General features: G+C 37.8%; 1 protein-coding gene across 3 annotated transcripts in view; it reads left to right on the plus strand.

Moving 5' to 3' along the window:
* SESN3 (sestrin 3) overlaps positions 1 to 24,438 on the plus strand; it is a 73,671-nt gene that overhangs the window by 20,994 nt on the left and 28,239 nt on the right. For 2 of the 3 annotated variants that reach the window (XM_047690731.1, XM_047690733.1), the window contains exon 2: positions 22,757 to 22,822. In XM_047690731.1, the coding sequence (XP_047546687.1) occupies positions 22,757 to 22,822 (66 nt within the window). Of the gene's footprint in view, positions 1 to 14,508; positions 14,561 to 22,756; positions 22,823 to 24,438 lie in introns of those variants that run through there. The other variant, XM_047690734.1, reaches the window with a different exon arrangement.

A 24,438-nucleotide genomic window follows, 5' to 3' on the forward strand; every position in this document is an offset into this window, starting at 1 on the left:
TTTGTGCAATTTCATCTGTGAGAAACATGAGGTAAATTCATTAAAGTGCACCCATCTGACCTGAGCTACCTAGGAATAACCCCCCACACACACACACACATGTACCTCAAACATCTGCCCTCTACCTCAGCACACCAGTGTTAGGAGCTCTGCCCATCCTTCTCTGGTGTGAGGCCTTCCATTGGATTTCACATCATCCGCTTTCCACTGCTTTATAACTCAAAAGTGGGTGTGGAGGGGGTTATAGTACTAACAGTAAGTTACTTTGGTTTTTAATGAAGGTCTCAGAGAAACATAATCCAGAATGTAGGAAAATTAGTAAATCTTGTCAGAAATTCTACCTGAAATTTGAATATAAGGCTGCTTTTCATTTGGGGCCTACTATATTCCTGACACAGTACTAGGCTTATTCTTCGTACCTTATCTCATTCTATCCTTGTAACAATCTCTTAAGGTTGAGATCCCCGCTATATGAAAGAATAAATTAAGGCTGGAAGAGATTAAATATTTACCTGCTTCTTTAATGCTTCAGTATTCCTGTTGTATTACTTCTCTTTTTCTCAAGAGAAATGTGTATTTTGAAACACGTGTCTATCTTTTTGTAATAGGAAAAACATGATCATCTTGTTTTCTAAATTACAAAAACAATTTTCTGGGGGAAAAAGTTTGTTAGCTTTTGTGGAGAAGGACACCATAGCCTTATAACTTGTAGAATAGTGCCATGCAGGACTTACAAATCTGTATTTTGTGTTTTGCCACTACAGAAATAAATGTTATTTCAGTGCTTAGCAGTGAAATTAAGGTTTCGTATAGCATCCTTATTTGAAGATTTAATTAGTTTCACTAAGAAATCAAATAATAGCATTTATAAAAATACAAAAGAAACTATTGACTCCTGAAATGCAGAAGTCTGTTTTGGTATGTTAAAAGTATTTACAAATATTTTGCCAACTAAATTCTGCTTAAGTAATCACATATCTATTCAGACTAACAATAACTTTATTTACATGATGGGTAAGAGTGACTTAACATTGCTAAGGTCACTTCTACTCTTGATCATAATATAAAGTCACCATTTGATTAGTCTCTGAATCAAGTTCTGTTGGTTTGGAAAGGTACTTTGTGTTTGTGAACTTAGTTTGTAGGTCTTGGTTCCACTTGTAATTGTGCCTAAAGAACTGGTTGTTCCCACTCTAATACGCTCGTCTTGGAACAAAGGTAGGCTGGGGTGCAACTAAGAAAACTAAGAGTTTTTGCTTTTGAAAGTAAAGTTAGGCTTTGAAGAATTATCAGTAAAAACTCATGGGGAAGACCTGCAGCTTCAACCTTTGCCAGGTGGTTGTGGGGTTTTCTGGAACCTAGCTGCCATATTGGAGGAAGCAAAAGCAGCCCACGTGGAGGAGAAGCATGGCACTCCAGCCAAAAGGCAGCACCAACCAGCCAGATGAGGGAGGCATCCTGTCTTAGTGGCCAACCCATCAATTCTGATCACTGTATACATGTTAGGCATACCGATGGTCATGTGACTCTTCTTTTAGAAGAGAAAAGTGTGGGTTTTTTTGAAGATTGCATTCTAGTGAAGAAATAGCTGTATTTGAAGATCTGTTAAGATTATATGAACTCCCTAAAAAATAAATTATGGACAATAAAGATTCACTAATATATAGAGGCCTTATAATCCTTAATGGTGAAGATAAAATTCTACAATACATTTCTTAATAGAAATATCTGAAAACAACAAGTCCATACATCATTTTGTGAGGACTTGGAAAAATTGTTTACAATAATAGAGATTTTTAATCTTATAAAGCAACATGAATCCTTACAGGACGTGGATTTTTTTATTTAATTTAAAAATTTTGTTAAAGTATGGCATGTCTTCTCAACTGGATCATTTATACAGAACAGAAAATGTAGAACATTGAAAAAGTTTTTAAATAAATTTAAAGTGAAAGTCATTCAGTTATAAAAATATGTCAGTTATGTAGTATATCTGTAATAAGGTTTATTTTCTAATCTTGGTTTCATGACATTTTACCAAAAATTCAAAATCTGAGTTTATCAGCTTTTTAAAAGATTAAGTAAAATGGTTATTTAAAAAAATATATTTGTTTTAAACTAGTAAAAATAATGAGAAGGTAATTTTAAGGTATTTTGGTTATTTGTTTCTGAAGACTGTTTTTTTAGAGTTGCTTACAGCATTTTGTATGACCAGAGAATGGGAATGCAAAAAGGCCCTTAGAGATGATCTGTTTCATTTTTCAAGTGAGAAAATTGATGCCCTGGAAATTGAACAGGTTCTCTCAGTGCTGAAGAAGAATGCAGGTTTTTGGTACATTTTCATCATATCACCTTGCCGGTAGCATTTAGTTACACACTGTTCTGTTTATCATTGTTTGAGGTGCTTATGTCTAATTTCACCAGCTAGTTTGTAAAATCCTTTAGGCAGCTTTTCTACTTTTTATAGTCTTAAAAGTGCTATTACACAAGCTGTTTAACAATGAAGAATTCAGGGGCACCTGGGTGGCTCAGTCAGTCAGTTGAGTGTCTGCCTTCAGCTCAGGTCATGATCCCGGGGTCCTGGGATCGAGCCCCACATCGGGCTCCTTGCACATCAGGGAGTCTGCTTCTCCCTCTCCCTCTGCCCCTCTCTCCCCCTCTTTCTCAAATAAGTAAATAATTTTTTTTTTTTTTTAATGAAGAATCCAGTTAGTGCAAACTGATTTGTTGGTTGGTTGGTTGATTTGAATGTGTGTTTTTAACTTAGAATGCTCTGGTTCCCATTTGATGTCTTTTTAATGCTAAAAAATTAGTAAAGCTTACTTCATATGAATGCGCATCTTTATTTTTTTCTAAGGTTTTGTTTCTATTTATTTGAGAGAGAGAGAGCGGGAAAGAGAGCACAAGCTAGGGGAGAGGCAGAGGGAGAGAGAAGCAGGGGCTCCATCCCAGGACCCTGGGATCATGACCTGAGCTTCGCAAAGGCAGACAGTTAACCAATTGACCCACCCTAGAGCCCCTCTCATCTCTCAGTTGATTAAAAAACTAGGGATTAATATACTAACACTGAGGCCTGAAAAAGAGGCTGTCCTTAGTTAACATAAGTTAAATTAGTTACACAGAATGATAAAGAAGAGAAAGGTGTGTGAATAGCATCTATATAGAAGTTAATCTGGAAAATGGGAGGAGATATCAGGAGAATAACAAATTAAAGACATTTTGATAATTAGAAGATACCTTCCATGGATTTTAATTGTAACGTAATTATAACCCTTTCAACCAAAAGTACACTCTGAGAATTTTGTTGCCCAAACAAATTCCAAACGTTTGGATGTGGGATGATTCTATTCAGTTGTGATTGTTTGTGTATGTGTGAGTGTGTGTCTTAGGACTAGCCTGAGTCCAGGATGACAATAATTGTTTAAGGCAGGGGGTGCCTGGATGGCTTAGTCGGTTGGGTGTCTGCCTTTGTTTGGGGCCATGATCCTGGGGTCCTGGGATTGAGCCCCACTTAGAGCCCCATGCCTGGCTCCCTGCTCTCTAGGGAATCTGCTTCTCCATTTGCCTCTCCTTGTGCGTGTACTCGTTCTTCCTCTCTGAGGTAAATGAATAAAATCTTAAAAAAAGTTGTTTAAGGTGGTCATTGCCCCAAAAGACCTACTTAATATCATCATTAAATGTGTAATCGTCTCAGTAATATATCGAGATGTTATGGGGTCAGTCAACATTTGCTGAGCACCGGATCTGAATTTATGATCAAGTAAGGTGGAATTACTTCTAGAATTAAATAAGTGAAGTAGAAGACAAAGCTATGTAAAGGTAGATCAGGTGTCATTTAAGTGAGAAACCAGAAGAAGGTACAAACTTGCTGTTGAATGATTCAATATAGAGAATGTAGGAACTGAGTTGGACCTGTGGAGAGAAGTTAGTAAAACCATGATAAATATGATGAAGGGACATGGCATTCCCCAGGTGGAGGTTCAAGGACAAAGGAACAAAGGTACAGAAATATGCAAAGGAGGGCTTGGGAGTCAGTAGATCAGGGTAGTTGAAGCCAGGTGTTCATGGTAGGACCACTTGGAAAACAAGCATTGGAAAGCTAGATAAGGGCCAGAATATGAAAAACTTCACCCTCTTTCTACCATCATTCCCTCCCCTTCCCACCGCATAGCTGGGGATACAATGGTGTATAATAATGGGATAGTGGTGGTGGAGGTGGGACACATATGAGTCACCGACAGAGACTTTGTGAACAGGTGGTGAGAAGTTGCCATTAAATGTTAGAGTGTTCAGCCTAACAGGAAGTTTGAGTCCTTAAATGCAGATGAAAATAATCAAACACTTGACTCTTGCCAGTCTCCTCTCCCTGAAACTTATATCCTTCTATATTCCTGCCTTATACAATTATATCAATAGATTATTAGAGTCATCCTAAATCTGAGCTGCCCCTTCTCTTGATTTCTTTTCTATCACTTGGTACCACCATTATTCATCCATCCAGTCACTTGACAGGAAACCTAGACTTCTCTCACTCCTTCCCCCTCCTATCCAGTCAGCCCCTCCGTACTATTTATTCTGTCTCCTAAATAGCTCTCAACAGAATGCCTTTTAATCCACACTGTTTAGTGAACCCATATCTTCTCTCTCCTAGAAATTATAGGAGCCCTCTAACAGGTGTTACGTTCTCCAGACAACCCCACATCTCTTTGATGTCAGAAATATTTTCTTAAAAGATAAATATAATCTGTTTAATATTGTCTGTTGTTCATATGAAGTCCAGGCTCTTTGGTCTGGCATTCATGATATGACTCTTGCCTATCCCTCTACGCTTATTCCCTGAGAGAGGTTCAGGGATCAGGTAGAACAGTATATAATTCCCTAAACATGTCATGACTTTGCATATTCTGTTCCTTTTACCTGGAATGTTGTACGCATATACACCCATCTATTTTCTAGATGGCCTGACACTTTTCCATGCCTTTCTAGAGATCTGTCCCATTGGGAAGGCTCTTTTGATCCATCCCCTTGCAGGCAGAGTTAGGTACTTCTGTTTTGGTCGTCTCCCTTATAGCTCCTAATGTCTATTGTAATTGTACATCCATATTTATTTACATGATGTTTTCTTGAGGTCAGCACTTAAGCTTTATCTTCGTACTCCCAGTACTTAGCCCAAGACCTTTCAAATAAACTTTTAGAAAGAAAACTTCTGGGGGGCGCCTGGGGGGGTGGTCAGTTGATTGAGCAGCTGCCTTCTGCTCGGGTCATGATCCCAGAATCCTGGGATTGAGTCCTACATTGGGCTTCCTGCTTGGCGGGGAGTCTGCTTCTCCCTCTGCCACTCCCCCTGTCTTGTGCTCTCTCGCTCGCTCTCTCTCTCCAATAAATAAATAAAATTTTTGAAAAGATCATGAAAAACATCAAGCTATACAAAAGCAGAAAATACCATACACCAAACCTCCAAAAGCCGTCACCAAATTCAATATTGCAAGATATTGCCACTTCATCAATCCAGTGCTGTTATTGTCGCTGAGGTAATTTAATTAAATCTCAAAGCCATTTTCTTTTACCCCTGCTACATTAGCATCTAAAGTATATGAATGCATTCTTGTATAACTACAATGGGAATTATCACACCTAACAAAATTGGCAATAATTGTGTGATATCATGTAATATTTCATGTTATTCAGTTTCCTCTCATTGTTCCATGTCTTTTTAGAGTTGACTTTTTCTGACTTAAGTTCTCTGAAGCTGTGTCTTTGAAGTCTGTCTTCAGAATAGGCTCTCCTCTTTCGTTGCTCCTGCTGGTTTTTTTTTTTTTTTTTCTTTTTTTTTTTCCATACCTTTAACCAGTTGGGTCAGTTGTCCTATAGGATCTTTCATAATCAGGATATTTTTCTGTTTTCTCATGTTGTCTTTTAACTTTGCCTCTCACCCTCTGTTTCCCGTTAATTTGAAATCTGGACGGAAAGCTTGATTAGATTCGGTTTCAAGTTATTTTTAGTACATAGACATTTTCCTCGTCCTCTTTTATGGCTGTATCGATGGGTTAGATTCTCAGAAGTGAGATTACTGGGTCAAAGGATAAATGCATGTGTAATATTTCCAGACATTGTTAAATTCCTGTCCCTAAGAGCTGGATTCTTGCATTCCCACAGTTGTTGGGAGTGTCGTTCCCTCATAGTCTAGTCAATAAATACTATGTTGCCTAACTTGGTTATTTGCCAATCTGATATATGAAATATAATGTTTGCTTTTCTCTCTTTATGAGTAATTTCTACTGTTAATGCCTGTTCCTTGTCCAGTTTTTTTTCTTTGGTTTTGCTTTTTTCCTGTTGATGTTTGGGAACTCCTTAAACAATTAGAGAAGTAACTATTGTTTGGGGTTAAATTTCAGGTGTTTGTCATCTGATTTTGCCTGTGGTGTTTTTGTAACGTGTAAAAGGTGTGTGTGTGTGTGTGTGTGTGTGTGTGTGTGTGTGTTTGAATTACCAGTTCCAGATACGGAGTCATAATTACAAATGTTCCATTGGTTTGTGAATCTGTTCATATGCCAACACAACTCCTAATTATAGAACTATATTTTACTATATGGTAGGGGCTGCATCCCTCCTAAATTGTGCTTTTCCTACAGGGTTTTCTTGATCGTTTGTATGTACTTCATCAATTGAAAGTTTATTTTACAAATGAGCACTTCCATAGAAGTTCTATGACCTTGTAGTAATGAGAAAACCAAAACATCATAATTGTTCTAAGAGCTTCTTGATACTTTGTCTTACTGTGAAGGTGAAATGTGGCAATCTTTTGCAAATCACTGAAACCATTTATAAGGATACCTAACTCTCTTTTAATTAGGTAACCTTATAAACGGTTTCAGTCATTTGCAAAAAGACTTCTCTTTTAAGTCTCTTTCAAAATAGAGACTATGCACAGAGCCCCGAAGGCAAAGCAGATGTGTGACTGAGTTGTGAGCCACACTAGTCATTTTATTGAACACCATTTGCACGTGAAAGAATGACTGATGATTACTCAGACTTGGGTATCTGGCAGTTTCGATAACTAAGTCACAAAAACTAACCGAGTGAGCCTGCCACTTTGAGGAAAACAACTGACAGAACTTATTGCTCATGATAAAATGTGAGCTTTCATGAGAAAAGAATTTTTGAAAACTGCTATCCTCTACCATGAGCTTGACCACTTCTCCGTACTTACAGATGCCTCTGATGTGACGAGTGGTGGTATTAGCAAATTTTATTTTTAATATCATATGTATCACTATTTTAAAAACTTGCAAAGCTCAAGGAGCCAATACTTTCTAAATGACCAGTGGTTAACATTCCAAAATCATATGTGGGTAAATGATCCATTTATTACAAGATAAGCCAATGGATTTTAATGCAGCACAGTAAGAAACTTATTAATAAGGCTTCAGAATCTACATTGCAACAAACTTATAAAAGCTACCATTTGTCCAGTTTTAGTGTAGTATCAAAGAATGTGCAAAATTGTGTGCAAAGGCTATTAAAATACAACTCTTTTCCATTACATCTTTGTGAAGGCCAGACTTCGTTCATGTTGTACAATCACTACAACAGATAGCAACATTTTGAATGCAGAAGGAAATATAAGACTCCAGTTCTTTTTAATTAAGCCAGATATTTGCTCAAATGTAAAATAATGCTCCTTTTCTCAAAGATTTTTTGCTGCTGTCTACAGTTTCCAAAAAATTCACTTGTGTTAACATGTAATGGGTTTATTACTGCTGTTTTTAGTTTTAAATGAATAAATACTTCAAAATGTTCTTTGGTTTAATTTCTTACATGGTAACTATTGATAGATATTACTTACATAAAAGCTTTTGGAGTCAATAATTTTTATTTATAAAGAGGTCCTGATATCAAAAAGTTTGTGAACCATCCACTGAAATGAGCATAACGGGTGCCTGGGTGGCTCAGTCAGTTGAGCGTTGGGACCCTTGATTTCAGCTCAGGTCAAGATATCAGAGTTGGGGAGTCTGCTTGAGATTCTCCCTCTCCCTCCCTCCCCCCATTCATCTTGTGCTCTCATCTCTCTTTCTAAACTAAATAAATCTTTAATAAAAAAATAAATGAGCATAACAACTCATGGTTTTAATTGTAATTTCAATAGGCTTTAAATTTACCCATGCTCATTAAAGCACAGTTTTGTAGTTCTCTGTTTGTAGACTTAGGGGTTGACACCATAGATCAGAAATGAAGTTAGTGAGAATTAACTATTAGATTATGATGATTATTTTATTATTCAGATCAGACTTTCTATTCCAGGCAAGAATTAAAACACGGCCGTTCTTTCCAAAACGAAACAAAAACTTCTGTTTTTCTTTTAAATTTCATTACAACTAGAGTTGAATGTAATTCAGTGTAAAATCGAACACACTTTAATTTGCTCAGCTGTTGTGTTCCTGGGAGGCTGTGAAAGGTACTTTCTCAATTTAAATTAGACCGTAAGTTTCTTGTTATTTTTTACTACTCAGTGTGTAAAGAAGTATTGGTTTTCAGGTGTTTAAAATGCTGATGTTTTGTAAATCTACAAATCAATTGTATTTGATGTTTTTCTCCTGATTCCTCTAAGGTAAGCAAGTGATCTGTATTTTGTTAATCATCCTGTTTTGAAAGATCTGGAAACTGTGCTGGCATCCTGTGTTGCATTAGAATAACCTAAAGGCCTTTTGATTTTGTTACAACCTAGGTGGTAGATGCTGAGTTTAGAAGATTGATTTAAAACTGTGTTTCCCTGGGATACCCAGGTGGCACAATCGGTTGAGCATCTGATTCTTGGTTTTGGGTCAGGTCATGACCTCAGGGCTTGGTGCTCAGACTCTCTCTTCCCCTCCCCCTCTCCCGCTGCCCCTTCCCCTTGCATGCTCTGTCTCTCAAATAAATAAGTAAATCTTTAAAAAACGAAACTGTTTCCTTCATATACCAAGGAAACTACATTCATAGCAATTTTTTTTGTTTCTTCAAAATCTTACTTTCTCAAACTCCCAATTTTAATTTCCTTTAATTAAGGACCTAATTTTAATAGTAAAACTTACTAAAATCAAGGAGAGTTTTTATTATTACACAATGCAAAACTTGAAACATTGTTTGTAGAGAAGTAAAGCCCTTCTTAGTACTTTTGTGGGACTTGAGGAGAGATCCTATAATTTGTAGTAGGAAAGTATATTGTCTATATGTTAATAGAGAAGTACCGAGTTAGGTAGTTATTATGGACTCCCATTATCTCAGATACAAAGAGTAATAGTCCTCTCCTCGTTGTCTTGGGCTTGAGCCCAAAATTTTAATAACATGTTTAGCAAGTGTATTTCTTAGTTCCGCATCTCTTAAAAAAAAAAAAAAGTGCTCAACACTGAAAAGCTTATATAGGAGTGTTTGTTGTTCCGGATTATTAGTGTCACAGCATGTAATAATATTATTACTGATTTCTAGAAAATATTTCAAATTATGGGAAATTGCAGATATTATTTGTTTTATCAATATAAGAAAATAAACAGGAAAAAGTGTCACATAGGGAACCCAAGGAGTGCAGGGAAAGTAATGGATTGATGTCCAGGACTGTTTATGAATTTGACTTACTGTTGTTTCTCACTGAGAAGACAGACAATGGCCTCAAGTGCACAGGATACTTTTGCCCTGAAGCAAAAGTCTGTACCAGACTCCTGTCCCCCATTGTTTTCATGCTGCTGTGCTGTCACACTACAGATACTGTATCAGAAATTGATCTTGCTCTTTAAGGAGCTTATTTATTATTTGAAAGGAGTGAAAAGATAACGGTATATGTTAATAGTTATAAAAGAGAGGAACACAATTGTGAATCTTAAGAAGAATAGGTTTAAATTCAAAGCAGGTCTTGGGAATTGGTAGGAGTGGAGGGGAGACCAAAGGAGATGATACTTGAGCCAGGTCTTAAAGGGGGAATGGGTAGAATTTCAATAGACATCAAAAAGGCAAGGCAGAGTCTCAGGAAGCTCTGGTTAAATATATCTAAGTTCCACAGAATACAGAAAAGACCTGTCGTATTAGAACTACCGATTTTTAGGGGCATCTGGGTGGCTCAGTCAGCTAAGCATCTGACTCTGGCTTAGGTCATGATCTCAGGCTCAGGGATAGAGTCCCGGGGTAGACTCCCGCAGCTAGCAGTGGGAGGAAGGCCCTCTCCTTCTGCCCCTCCTGACCCCCAAGCTCTCTTTCTCTCTCTCTGTCTCAAATAAATAAGTAAAATCTTTTAAAAGAACTACCAACTTTTAATTTATAGGTGAAACTAACTTGATAGATTTATGCTACTTTGTGGCATTACATGGAAAGTGGAAAAGGATGTGTGTTCTTTACTGCTTGCCTCTGGATGGTCTTGGATATGAACATGATTTTAGATTTACTTCCAGTTTAATGCTCGCTTCGGCAGCACATATACTAAAATTAGATTTACTTCCAGTTTAAAGGATTAGCTTGTAGTATGATGCTACTCAAATAATTTAAGACTGTCCCAGCCCCATATTTTATTTTATTTTATTTTATTTTATTTTATTTTATTTTAAAGAGAGATTGAGAATCCTAAGTAGGCTTCACACCCAACGTGGAGCCTGATGACGTGGGGCTCAATCTTAAAACCCTGAGATCATGACCTGAGCAGAAATCAAGAGTTGGATGCTTAGCTGGCTGAGCCACCCAGACGCCTCTCCCATATTTGCTTTTAATATTCCTACCTTTATAAGTTGGTGTCAGTCTGTGGCTGTACAGGGTGCTAGTGGTCCTTTTGTTTTTACAAGTTTGCTATTTCATAGTCTGTATAAAAATAGAAAAACTTGCCTGCACTTTGCATGGAGTTCACTATGTGTTCTAATGAATAAAATTTAAGAGATTTTTGTTACTAGCCAGGGGAAAGCTCATTTAGAAATTCAGCTATATTGCAGTGCAAGTTTAACTCATTAGCTCCCCTTTGCTATATGGATATATGTGTTTAATTATTTTATTGATGGGATGAGGCCCATTCATCTTTGTGTACTTGACTGCAGCTGCTACAGCAAATATTATTACTGATTTCTGCTCGATAATAGTCCTACTTAGTAGGTGAATTTATGTATCTTTAGGCCCACTGTTGGTAAAACACATTTACCAAATGGTTCCTACAAAACGGCACACCAAGGTTTTTTGTTTTTTTTTAATGAGAGTTGCTTAATCATGATGCCTCATTTCTTGGAACTGGTTTTTGAAAAATGAAATAGAAAAAAAAAATCCTGCTATTCAAATGATCATTACGTAAAACTTTAAAAAATGGATCAGATGTTTATCTCACACTGTAGTCTGTATTAAGTTGAAATGCTCAAAGATGGACAAGGCACTATGCAGGACCACCAGGAGCGGACGGCTTAGCAGGCGAGTGAGAAGGTAAAGAAATCGCTAAAATACACTGGATGGGGGCGCCTGGGTGGTTCAGTTGGTTAAGCATCTGGCTTTGTCTCAGGTCATGGTCTCAGGGTCCTGGAATCAAGCCCCATGTTGGGCTCCCTGCCCAGAGAGTAGCCTGCGTCTCCCTTTCCCTCCACCCCTTCCCGCCAATAAACAAATAAAATCTTTACAAAAAATACACTGGATAAGTGCATTGCTTTTAGTGGAAGATTTTGAGATTTCAAGGTAAAATTTTAGGCAGTATGTGTTTATCAGGAATCGCTGAAATTCAAAGTTAACAAGGTCTTTGCATGTTCTTCCAGTGACTCTGGCCAGGTTCGAGCTCTTGTTGCTAGAGGAACTTGGTAGGCTTCATTTTACTAGGTGTGTTAAAAGACGTCCACTTCTGGTCTCAGGCCCTGGAAATGAGGCAGGGTTTCCCACCTGTGAAGGGGAATTTTGAGCGCTCTTTGGAGTATCAGTGCATCTTTGCCATACGCTACGATGCCTGGCGGGGCTCCTCATGTCAGTGGTTCTTTGCACACCCTAGCTCCAAGTCATAGGAGAGATTTTGGCAGGATTTGAAAGGTTCCCATCGTTGGTGCTATTGCCATTTTCCGCTACCAGATCTTTTCTCACAAAATGACCTTGGATCTCAGTTATTATATCATGCAGGTCAACATATATCTTAATCCAATGTAGGAGAAGTCACAACTTTGTTAAATTGTCTTTTAGGCCATTTAGGTGGTGGGAACACAACGTATATTCCAGATCATTACAGAAATTTAAATTTGAGTTTACTGTAAAATTACCAGTCTGTTATAATTAATCTTAGAGCCTGTTCTTTTCTCCTTTAGGTAGTGATAAGAGTTTTTAATCTCCTTGTTCCTTTCCATTTGCCCTTTTCCTCTGAAATATGCAATGTCATCAATTTCTCTAAACCCAGGCCTTATCCCTGAAATCGTCTGCCAAGGAACAAAAAGATGGCATCAGCATTACCTAACAGCATGGAGCTACCTGTCCATCTCTGCCCTTCCTGCAGTAGTTTGTGCCAAAGTCAAACACCTGTAAAGAGTAGAAGGAGACTCAACAACTGAAGTGTACTGTTCGTATTGATCATTGTGGTTGGCTTTCTTATAGTCACAATTAAAATTTTTGCTTGGGCCATGTGTTTCATAGGCAGGATGCTTTGTCATTGTTGTATGTTTAAAAAAACGAGTGTTGAAGGTATTAAATTACCTTCTTGGGATTTACTTACTTACTTATTTATTATTTTGTTTTAAATAAGTTCCACACCCAATGTGGGTCTTGAACTTGCAACCCTGAGATTAAGAGTCACATGGTCTACCAACTGAGCCAGCCAGGCGCCCCCTCAGGCTATCTTTAAAAGCTATGGTATCAATGTGCACTCTGGAGTCAGATTTCTGTTTTGCCATAATTTTTATATGTTGAAGATTTTAAAAACCTCTCTTAAGTGTCTCTGTGTAAAGTTAATGATACATATTACTCAATATTTTCTCTCCTAAAGAGATAACTTCATACGTAGTTTTTACATTTTAATAAATGGTATGTGCATGTGTTTTGCTTTCCTGTGATAAACTGGTGAGATAAGTGAAAATGAAATTTAATAATTTTAAAGTATTTAGGAGCAGGAAGTTGTAGCACTTAATTCTACAGGATAATCAGCTTTTTAGGGCCACATATTTTGTTGATTACCTCTAAAAACTCATAATTTTAAGAATTCCTAACTTCCAAGTGTCTGAAATTGATTTATATAAAGTTATCTGGCAAATTGCTTAGCTGTTACATGTCAAAAGAAGCCGTTTTCTAAATGTAATTAATCTTCATCCTTACAGTGTTTGGTTTTCTAGCAGATAATGACTTAATAGGCATAATCTCCACTGATGAATTTCACACATAACTTCTTTCAGCTATAATAACATATCTGAAAAATGAAACTTACCTCATGGTAGCATTCTTGACCTTACAACCCTTGTAAGACAATCTTAGAACACATAGAACTGACAGAGTCTCGGTTCCTATTTTATACCTAGTTTTCTTTTCTTGATTGAAATTAAGGAATTTTATGGAAAAAATTTAAACAAATCCTGTGACTACTGTCTAAGACATTTGAAAACAAAGCCTACTTACATTTACTATTGTTTAAAGTTTCTTAAAATTCTCTGTGCCCTTTTATTTTTTAACACGAAAGTCAGCATTTTAGAGATGTTTATTTTTACATAGTGATTTGAACATTATCATCAAATTGAGATTCCGAAGAATGGTATCTTCCAACTTTAGTGCCATTGTAGTTGTTGGTTTTCCAGTTTTAATATGCAAATCAATTTTTATTTTATTTCTATAGTTACTTTTTAAAAAAAGAGTTATTTATTTATTAGAGAGAGAAAGCATGAGTGGTGGGCCCCAGGGAGGGGCAGAGAGAGGGGGAGAGAGAGTCTCAAGCAGGCTCCCTGCTGAGCATAGAGCCCAAAATGGGCCTCAATCCCCGGACCCTGTGATCATGACCTGAGCCAAAATCAAGAGTTAACTGCTTAACTGACTGAGCCACCTGTGGCCCTAAAGTTACTTTAATACATGTTTATTATGTTTTTGTTCATTCCTGAAATTCCAACCATTTTGTATCTTTGCATCATCCCAGCTGCCAAAATCAGGACTAAGTGATGCTATGGAGCAATGCTATGGTCTGTCTGTACCACAGACACTTTGGCGATGATTAGATTGGCGATGATAGAAAAATCCTAGATTTGCATTGCACAAATCTCAATAGCCACCTGTGACTGTTGTACACCCTCAAAGGTCAGGAATGCAATTTGGGCGCTGCATTTTTTTAACTTCATTTAAAGTTAACTTAAATGGAAATAGCCACATGTGACTATTGTAATAGATAATGCAGCTAAAAAACTCGAGAGCTAGCTTTGGGAATTTAGATTTTTTTTAACTTTTTTTTCTTTTCTTTTTTCTTTTTTTTTTTTTTTAAGTAATCTCTGCACCGCACGTGGGGCTTTTTCTCACAACCCCGAGATCAAGAGTCACATGCTCCACCAGCTGAGCCAGCCAGGCGCCCGGGGATTTTAGACTTTCACAGAAACAAAACAAGGCCATTGTACGAGAATCGCTGGTATGATCAAAGCCATTTGCTTCTGCAGAATAAGATATCAGCTTTATACTTAAAAAGAGGAAAATATGGCGGTGTTATTCCTCAAAATTAGTGCGGCTGCAGGTGACTTTCACTTCTAGAACAACCCTTGAGTTCTATTAGGGCAGCGTCTGTTGAGAAAATATAGCTATTCTTATTTGGGGTGTTTGGTCTTGTTTTACATCAGGGGAAATTGGCAGAAAGAAAACTAAAACTAAGACCTCATTTTGAATTATGCATTGCATTTTTTATGTGTTATCTTCTCAAAGCCTCCCCACAAGAGGGAAAGCTAAGACGCTGAATTGACATGATTCTCAGTTGTGAGGGGAAACTGTTTCTCAATTCTTATGGCTGAGGAGGGTCTGTGGAGAGGATGACTTAAAGATTGAGTGGGGAAAAGGCAGTTAACAGGGTTTGGCAACTGTTGGAATGCAGGCTCCTAGGATGAGGAGTCAAAGCTAACTCTCTGTTGGAACCAAGGCTACTGCTACATATGGTGACTTTACAACTCAATCAGGAAAGTGAGAAGGGACAGTGGGTTTGATGTAGAAGATTTTTTTTTTTAAGATTTCCTTTATTTATTTGAGAGAGTGTACAAGTGGGGCGAGGGGCAGAGGGAGAAGGAGAAGCAGGACCCTCCCGTTCCCTCCCCACACTGCTCAGCAGGAAGCCCCACTTGTGGCTTGATCCCAGGACCCTGAGATGATGACCTGAGCTGAAGTCAGACGTCCCAGAAGAATGGTTTCAAACATGTTGATTTTAAGGTGCAAAAATTACAAACAGATAAAGTCAACGGCAGCCCAGAATGCCCCACAGCCAGACTGCAGGGCCAGGAAAAGCTAGCTCTGAGCTAGAGAACAGGATTCAGGAGTCAGTTGCCTGGCTTGCTCATTTTCAGTTCACATGCCCTTTTTTCCCTGCTCTCCACCCCCTACCCCCCACCTCCCGGTACAGGGACTGTCAACGCAACACAGTAAATTTGGTTTTATGGAAAGAAGATGTAAACCCTAGAAAAGAATGCTGACTTGAGAGAATGAATAGTAATGAAAGAAATGCCAGGGATGTCCAGGGAAAGTGCACGAGCGGTCAAGGACTCCGTAGGATGGGTGCTCCAATGTGAGAGAGGCAACCAAGGGTGGAGTTGCACAGGAGACAGATCTGAATGGTGCGAGGAAGCAAGAAGGCTGGGGATTATGTAAGGAGCATCTCAGCTGGGATCTGAAGAGTGTGCTGACATAAAAAGCACCAAGTAGTGGTCGCCAAGGGCTGGGGGTGAGGGAAAGGTGGAGCTGTTGTTCAACGGGTATAAGGTTTTACTTACGCAAGATAAGAAAGTCCTAGACATCTGTTGTACAACACTGTCCTTACAGTGAGCAATTCTGTACTGTACATTTGATTTTTCAATGTGGCAGATCTCACGGTATGTGTTTTTTTTACCATAATTTTGTAAAAGGGAGAGAAAGGTTTTATTTTTCTGGAGACAATTCTAAGAGCAGAAATTGAGACAGGGATCCTTGGAACTAGCTGATTGTTTATTTGTTTGTTTGGTTTTCCTGAATTACCCTTATTTGGATTCACTCTTAATTTGGTTGAGGGCATTTCTGCAATGACATTAAAATGCTTGGTTATGGGATCGAGTAGTTGTGATCATCAAATCAATAACTCTGCAGAGAAATCATTTATCATTTCAAAAAGCCATTAAAATGTCAAAGATGTGGTTTTTTGTTTTGTTTTGTTTTGTTTTAATTTAAATGAAGACTCTAGAGCAGTGCTATTTGGTAGCACTTTCTGCGGTGCTGCAGGGGAATGTCGGCACTGTCCTTTATGTTATGTTAGCCGTGGATGTATGTGGTCGTTGAGCACATGAAATGTGACTAGCATGGTGGAGAAACTGTACTTTTAGCTTTAATTTTATTTAATTTAAATGTCATCACATGTGACTGATGGCTACTGTACAAGGCAACATAGGCCCAGAGACTTCAGAAAAGTTAATCAGGGTGTGAATGAGGTAGCAACTTGGTCCTGGGCATTTTGGATTTGAAATAAAAGCTGAGGAAAGAAAAAAATAAATACAATTTTAAAAAGAATAAAAATTTAAAAAGCTGAGGAAAGGTGTCACAGGGTATTACAGGAGACCAGAGCTTCAGCTTAGGGTTTGAAGATGCATCTTTGGGATATGGTGCTATCCTCTTTCTTTTGGGTTTGACCATATCAACTTTCAAAACATAGAGACAGAAAGTAGGTGGGCTGAGGGGTGTGGTACTTAGAAAAAGGAGTTCACAGTAGAATTTATGAGCTGCCGTGATCATTTTTTCAATTTTGCTTTTCACCTTCTTATAAATATACAAAGCAGCTAACTGAGACAGTACTAAAATCCTCACCAGAAAAGGTGCTCCTTTTATAGAAGCAGGAACTAGCTGATCATTTCAGTAGTGGTGCCATTTAAAAAACGAAACCGAAGAAGGATACATGATGGCAAAACTTACAAATGATGTTAGTTTTCTTTTCTTTTTTTTTTTTTTTTTTTTAAATGATGTTAGTTTTCAAGGGCACCAGGGTGGCTCCGTTGGTTAAGCATCTGGTTCTTGGTTTCCACTCAGGTTATGATCTCAGGGTCATGAGATCGAGCCCCACAACCAGGCTCCATGCTCACTGCAGATTTTCTTGTCCTTCTCTCTCTGCCCCTCCCAGTGCTCGTGCGCTCGCTCTCTCTCTCAAATAAAAATCTTTTTTTAAAAAATGATGTTAGTTTTCCCTTCCCTTCAGTGTTTAAGCAGCTCTCTTAGGTCAGCCCACATCATCTCTCCCCCGGGGCTATTGCAGTAACTGCCCAACTGGGGAGTTTCTGTTAGTTGGTTTGTTTGTGTTAGCCCCAGGCTCAGGGGCTACATCACCCCCAGACTGTATTATTTTAAAAAAAACTATTATTTAAAATATTGTATTATTATTAATTATATTACACATCTCAACGTAAGAAATTTTACCTCAGATATCATAAAAAGTTCCAATCACATTTTTGGATGCTGTTTTTCACTTTTGAAGTGAATGAGTTAAGTGGGTGTTTTCTCAGCTGATGAACCATAACCATTTTATTACCATAAAATTGGCAAAAGATTTTTGTTAGCACCTTTGTGGTTTGCAACAAGAACTTTAAGGCTATTTGACCTAAAGCTCAGGAAATCCACATCGGGGAGTCTTCTAAAGAACCTATCCTGAATACCACAGTCTGCCCTCAAATCTCTTTATGCAAAGATCCTCATCATAGCGTTATTCATAATAGTGAAAACTGGACATAACTTCAGTGTTCAACCAAAGAGGGATGACTGAGCAAGTGGTAATTGTTAAAATGATCTCTTCCTTCATCACTGTGGGTATGCATCTGCTCTGGGCTCTGTCATATGCCGCGTGGTTGGCTGTAGGCATTTCTGTCAGGTTAATCCTTATTTGTGTCTGGCACGTTGTAGATTCTCAATGTTTGCTGACTAAATGAGCAAACGAATGTTGACACAAATGAAATTGAGTCTCTGTTGCTTCTTATCAGTTGGTCAAACGAAGAGATGTTATGTTCTTTGAAGTGCAGCAGTGGGCACTTCCATTTGTTATGAAGACTTATTTCAGATTTAAACATCTTCTGTTCCAGAAAATATTATGGTAGGCAGAATAACAATTTCAAGCATGTAGCAGTAAATTCAGTTGATAAATGTCTCAAAGCTGATTTTTACAAACAAATCATATTAGTAATAAATCATTCTTTGTCTCCCGAAGTCCCTTCATATGCTTTTGGTTTTTCTCTCCCTGTCTTTTCTCTGAATTTTATGTATTTTTTATAAATATAAACAAAAACCCCCACTTACCTTCCCATTGGCATTTTTTCTCCTCAAACCTGTGGTAGGTCCTCACAATCAGTTTCTCTTAACTGCTCTATTCATTTGAAATGATTCATCATCAAGGAAATTGCTTTTCACATAGGACTGCCTTAGGCTGTATTACAGAGTATTTGAAATGTTGTTTCCTATAACTCACGGCAGCTAGCAGAGGGAAGAAATCTGTTATTTTCTTTTAAATTTTCTGGGTAAAACTAGATTTGGGTTGATGTAGACAGGAAATGCCGATATTAGAATTTCTAAATCACTCCTTTTTACATGGAGTCTTCTAGTATTTTTGACCAGTAGGTTAAGATATATTTGTCATCACTTTATAAATACAACCTAAATGCCTGGTCCTTTCTGAAACCTGAGCCGGTTTAGGTTATCATTACTCAATATATTTATTCCGATAGAATTCTGAAAATTGATGGAAGTTGTGTGCCATGCTCATGAGGGCAAGGACCCTCCCTCTTTTGCTTGCTCTCTATCCTCTGAATCTGTCACAGTACCTGATCAGATTCTCAAAAAAAGTCACTGAACGCCTGGCTGTCTCCTTTTGTCTGTTGGTTTTGTAACTGCTGTTCATTGAAGTAAGGAGTTGGGGGTTGCCTGGGTGGCTCAGTCATTAAGCGTCTGCCTTTGGCTCAGGTCATGATCCCAGAGTCCTGGGAACTGAAAGCCCCACATGAGGCTCCCTGCTCAGCAGGAAGCCTGCTTTTCCCTCTCCTCCTCTCCCAGCTTGTGTTCCCTCTCTGGCTGTGTCTCTGTCAAATAAATAAATAAAAATCTTAAAAAAATAAAAGCAATGGATTAGAATAACTATTTTGTGTTTGGTAGGCTCTTTGATTTTAAGGAACAAAAAAGACTCCAGTTACCTTATGGAGAGAGAAAGAGGAGAGGATGGAAGGGAGGAAAAGACACAGGAGAGCCCATGATTAGACTTGACTTCGCTGGTGATGCTATAGAAACGCTAGTGCTTTTCCCCTTAGCAGCAGACACGTGTTAATGCATCTTTATTGTGTTCTCTGCCTCTGTTTCTGAATGCTATGTTGTTGCTCTTCTTGTTGTCAGGGTCCATTACTCGCATATACCTCCAGTAACTCTAGAATCTTAACCCGTCCAACAAATTGCCCTCGGTTGTGTTTGGGCAGAACTTCTACATCAAAGCACCCATAGGCGGCAGATCTCTTTCTATGCTGATTCGTCTGATCTGCTCTGGATAAGAGACAAGGTCACATGAAATAGATATTGCCAACATTGGATAAGGAACCATTTACAGTCACTTCCTCAGTGTGGAAGTTGCCTGAGGAGGGCTTGGTGGCACCTGAAGCTTAATGCACTCTTTTCCAGGAGACTCTGTTCTCATGTTCTTCAGTTTCCCACACAGTCTTTATAATCTCTGCAAACCATGGCTGAGTCCCTATTTTGTTTTTATTGAAGTTTAATTGGCATACATTATACTAGTTTCAGGTGTACCACATAATGATTTGACATTTGTATACACTCCAAAATGATCACCCCCTTAAGCCGAGTTACCATCTGTCACCCCACACAGTGACACATTTTTTTGGTCTTGTGATGAGAACCTTTAAGATTTACTTTCTTAGTAACTTTCAGATTTGCTATGCAATATTATTGACTGTAGTCGCCACGCTGTATATCACATCCCTGTGACTTGCTGATTTTATAACTGGAAGTTAGTACCTCTTTACCCCCTTCACCAGTCTGCCCACCTCTCCACCCTTCCCCCTCTGGCAACCACCAACCTATTTTCCCTATCTGGAGGTTTGGTTTGGTTTCGTGTGTTCATTTGTTTCATCATTTGGATTCCATATGTAAGTGAAATCACTCCATATTTATCTTTCTCTAACTTACGTCACTTAGACTAATACCCTCAAGGTCTGTCTGTGTTGTCGCAAATGGAAGGATTTCTTTGTCTTTTATGGCTGAGGAGTAATCCATTGTATATGTACAGTATACCACATCTTCTTTATCCATTCATTCATTCATGAAAGGTTATTTCCATACCTTGATTATTGTAAATAATGCTGCAATAAACACAGAGGTGTATATATTTTTTTCTAATTAGTGTTTTCATTTTCTTCATATAAGCACCCAGAAGTAGAATGGTTGGATCATAGGGTAGTTCTGTTTTTAATTTTTTGAGGACCTCCATCCTGTCTTCCACAGTGGCTGCCCCAGTTTGTATTACCTCTAGCAGGGCACTGGGGTTCCTTTTTCTCCACATCATCATCAACACTTGTTGTTTCTCGCATTTTTGAGTTTAGCCATTCTGACAGGTGTGAGGTGATACCTCGTTGTTGTTTTGATTTGCATTTCCCTGATGATGAGTGAGGTTGAGCATCTCGTCATGTATCCACTGGTCATCTGAATGTCTTCTCTGGGAAAATGTCTATTCCGGTCCTCTGCCCATTTTTTAAATTGAACTTTTGCTTTTGCTTTTGAATTATATGAGTCTGTTATGTATTTTGGATATTAACCTTTTATTAGGTACATGATTTACAAATACCTTCTCCCATTCAGTAGGTTGCCTTATTATTTTGTTGATGGTTTCCTTCGCTGTGCAGAAGCTTTTTAGTCTGTTGTAGTCCCAACTGTTTATTTTTGCTTTTGTTGCCTTTGCCTTTAGAGTCGGATCCAAAAAAAATACCGCTGAGAGCAATGTCAAGGAGCTTACCGCCAATGTTTTCTTTTAGGAGTTATATGGTTTTTGGTCTTACATCCAAGTCTTTAATCCATTTTGAGCAAATTTTTGTGTATGGTGTAACCATAGTCCATGTTTTTATGTTACAGTTTTAGAGGGCTTCTTTTTTAGAACTTCAGAATATTACTTACAGTATAGAAAATTAAGTAGCCATGTCTCCTCTCTCTCTCCTCCTGGCTAAGAAGGACTTTAGAGCCCTGAGAGCCTCTCTCTGACTATTCCAGCTTTCCAACATGCCTGCAGAGAAGGAAGTTATTACCTAATTGGAATGTTTGCAGCTTTATAGATATCACACTTAAATGGGGTTACCAAAATATTTTTTAATTAAAAAAAATTAACAAAAAAATAAAAACTTCAAATAAATCAAAACTTAGAATACCACTGACAATCTCCCGTTAGTCCTCAATAGAATAGCAAGTGGACCAATATGGATTGCTAAGTTCTCCATTTCTTACCTTAAGTTAACCTCTACTTCTCCAAGTTTTACATTTTTCTTACTTAAAGCTTCAAAACTTTATATTAGATATGTCTATTCCTATTTTATTGTGGAAAAAGAACGCCACAGGTCAGGTCATTACCTTGGGGAATTGCATGGAATCCTCTGATTTCAACCTAGGAGTTTCCAGATTGAGGTCTAACAGTGCAGTAGTATACTGTGAGATATGATTTTATTATGGAGATCAACAGTTTCAGTCACGCCAACTATGGGCTAAAAATCTCTGGGGCTGTAGAAGATGACTGAGGAAAATGAAATTTTGGACTGAGGTAGGCACTTGTCCCATTATCCTTTTTTTTTTCTCGTTTCTATTTTCATTCCAGTTAGCTAATATACAGTGTTTAAATTAATTTCAGGTGTACAATATAGTGATTCACCAATTCTGTCCATCTGCTGGTGCTCATCACAAGTGCTCTCCTTCATCCCCATCCCCTATCTCACCCATCCCCCCACCTGCCTCCCCTGGTGACCCATCAGTTTGCTCCCTACAGTTGAGAGTCTAGTTCTTGATTCATCTCTCTCTCTCTCATTTTTTTTCCCTTTGCATGTTTGTTTTGTTTCTTAAATTTCACATATGAGTGAAATCATATGGTGTTTGTCTTCCTCTGAGTGACTTATTTAGCTCAGCATTATACTCTCTGACTCTATCCATGTTATTGCAAATGGCAAGATTTCATTCTTTTTGTGGTGAAATAATATCCTGTTGTATATATATACTATACCCTCTTTATCCACTTATGAATCAATGGACACTTGGGTGGCTTCCGTATGTTGGCTATTGTAAATAATGCTGCTATAAACATAGGGAAGCATGTATCCTTTTGCATTAGTGTTCTTGTGTTCTTTGGGTAAATAGCTAATCGTGTGATTGTTGGATCATAAGTTCGGTTTTTAACTTTTTGAGGAACTTGCCCCATTATCTTATTCACACATTAGCCCTATGGATTTTCTGTGATCTGAGACCTGTCCCTTACTTTGATTTCATGTTCTATTTATTCAGTCTGTTTCAGTACCTCAGCAATTTATTTGCACCAATTTAACTTTAATTAGAATGTCATCATTAACACATAAAACTTTTCTTTTGAAAACAGGATAAAAGAATCAGAGTATCTCAGCCCTTGACAAGAGGACCAAGTGCCTTTATTCCAGAGAAGGAAGTAAGTTTATCTGTCTTAAAATACATTAAGTGTGATATGAAAAAATAACTGGATTGTATCAAAGAATATCTCCATTTTTAATAGGGGAGTAAACCTGTGTTTTGCTTTTTGTTCCTTATTTCTATTTCAGAGAACCACAGAGATACTTTCTTTTGAACTTCACTTAAAAGTTTATGTGTTTAGTAATCTGCCATCTTATTTTAGAGTTGGTTTAGAGTTAGAGTTCTGCAAGGTTAGAAAAAAGTGAGTTTTACCATATTTGATTTCAAATATAACTTTTCTGAACAAAGCTACTAACAGTAATAAAGTTTCTTTTAAATAAAGTTTAATATTAACCCAAAGGTTTCAAAATATATTTTGAGTTGAAAAAATGAGTTTCCCAACTAAACCTATTAAGCAGAATATCATTAGTCATTACTAATTTAATGACATTAGTCGTTACTCTTTTGTTTATTTTGGTTCTAAGAAGTCTCTTGGAGAGAATGTCAATTCAGTCTGTACAGTATGTACCTTTAGTTGAGGGGGCGGGAAGCAAGATGGTAATTTCAAGAAGGAGAGGTCGTAAAATGACAATCAAGAGAAGATTTATGCCTTTTTGTGGGTATACATCCTTATGAAAGATCCCAGCAAAGTGCCCGACATCCTAGATTCCTAGATGCCTCTCAGATAGATACTTGAGCTAAGAAAACTTTAAGAACCACTAAACTGGGGAGTTTTTCTCTGCTGGAGGAGTTATTGCCTTATTGAATACAATTGTATATCCTGATTCACTACTGCAAAGACATTTATCTTAAAGCACCAGCATTATTCCTATATTGTTCTGAAAGCAGTCAACAAAGATACACAGAGCACCTGTTATGTGCCAGGAATTGTCTTAAAAGAAGGGATGAATAAAATTCGAAAAATACATGCCAGGTCCTTGCCAGAGTCAGTAATCCTACATCTTCATTTTGCTTTTTGAGTGACCTTACCATCTGAATGGAAAGGTTAAAGGAATGTTAACAGTCATGTTAACATGGGAAACATGTTAACAAGTTAACATTGGGAACTCCATCTCTAGCTGATCTAAATGGGACCAGTCGTTACAGAAAGGACTGAGTTTGTGCCCATTTTCTCCTACAGCATAGGGATCTTGGTGGAGTGATTACCTCATTTACATAAAGACTTCCTGAAACAATCTTTTTCACGCTATATATTGAAGGTAAGGTGGTTTGCAGAAGCCACCGCTGTTCTCAGGACCTCTAGCGTTTGTTTACGCCTTTGGCATTGCTTAAACAAAAGAAACTCTGCTGGAGAAGACAAAACAAAATTAACAAATATTCTATGTTTAATTACATGTGGTTAATCCGGAGTTTATTGTTTTTAACATCACTTGATCCCTATAGTTGACAAAATGGGGGGAAATGAGCAAATGAAAGTGTACTTGGCTTTATAAGTAGCTGAACTGAAATTGCTTTTATACACCATTGTAATTAACATTTCCTCACAGTTCACACTTTCCAACGTTCTATTTCCTTTGGGATTACGTCTTCCTCAGTCAATAGTGCCTTTGTATAATTTGTACTTATTTTTCAGAAGAGACTGTGAAGCCAGCCTTAAAGAGTAAACAGAGTTTC

The sequence above is a fragment of the Lutra lutra genome, chromosome 10 (assembly GCF_902655055.1).
Source record: "Lutra lutra chromosome 10, mLutLut1.2, whole genome shotgun sequence".
NCBI lineage: Eukaryota > Metazoa > Chordata > Mammalia > Carnivora > Mustelidae > Lutra > Lutra lutra.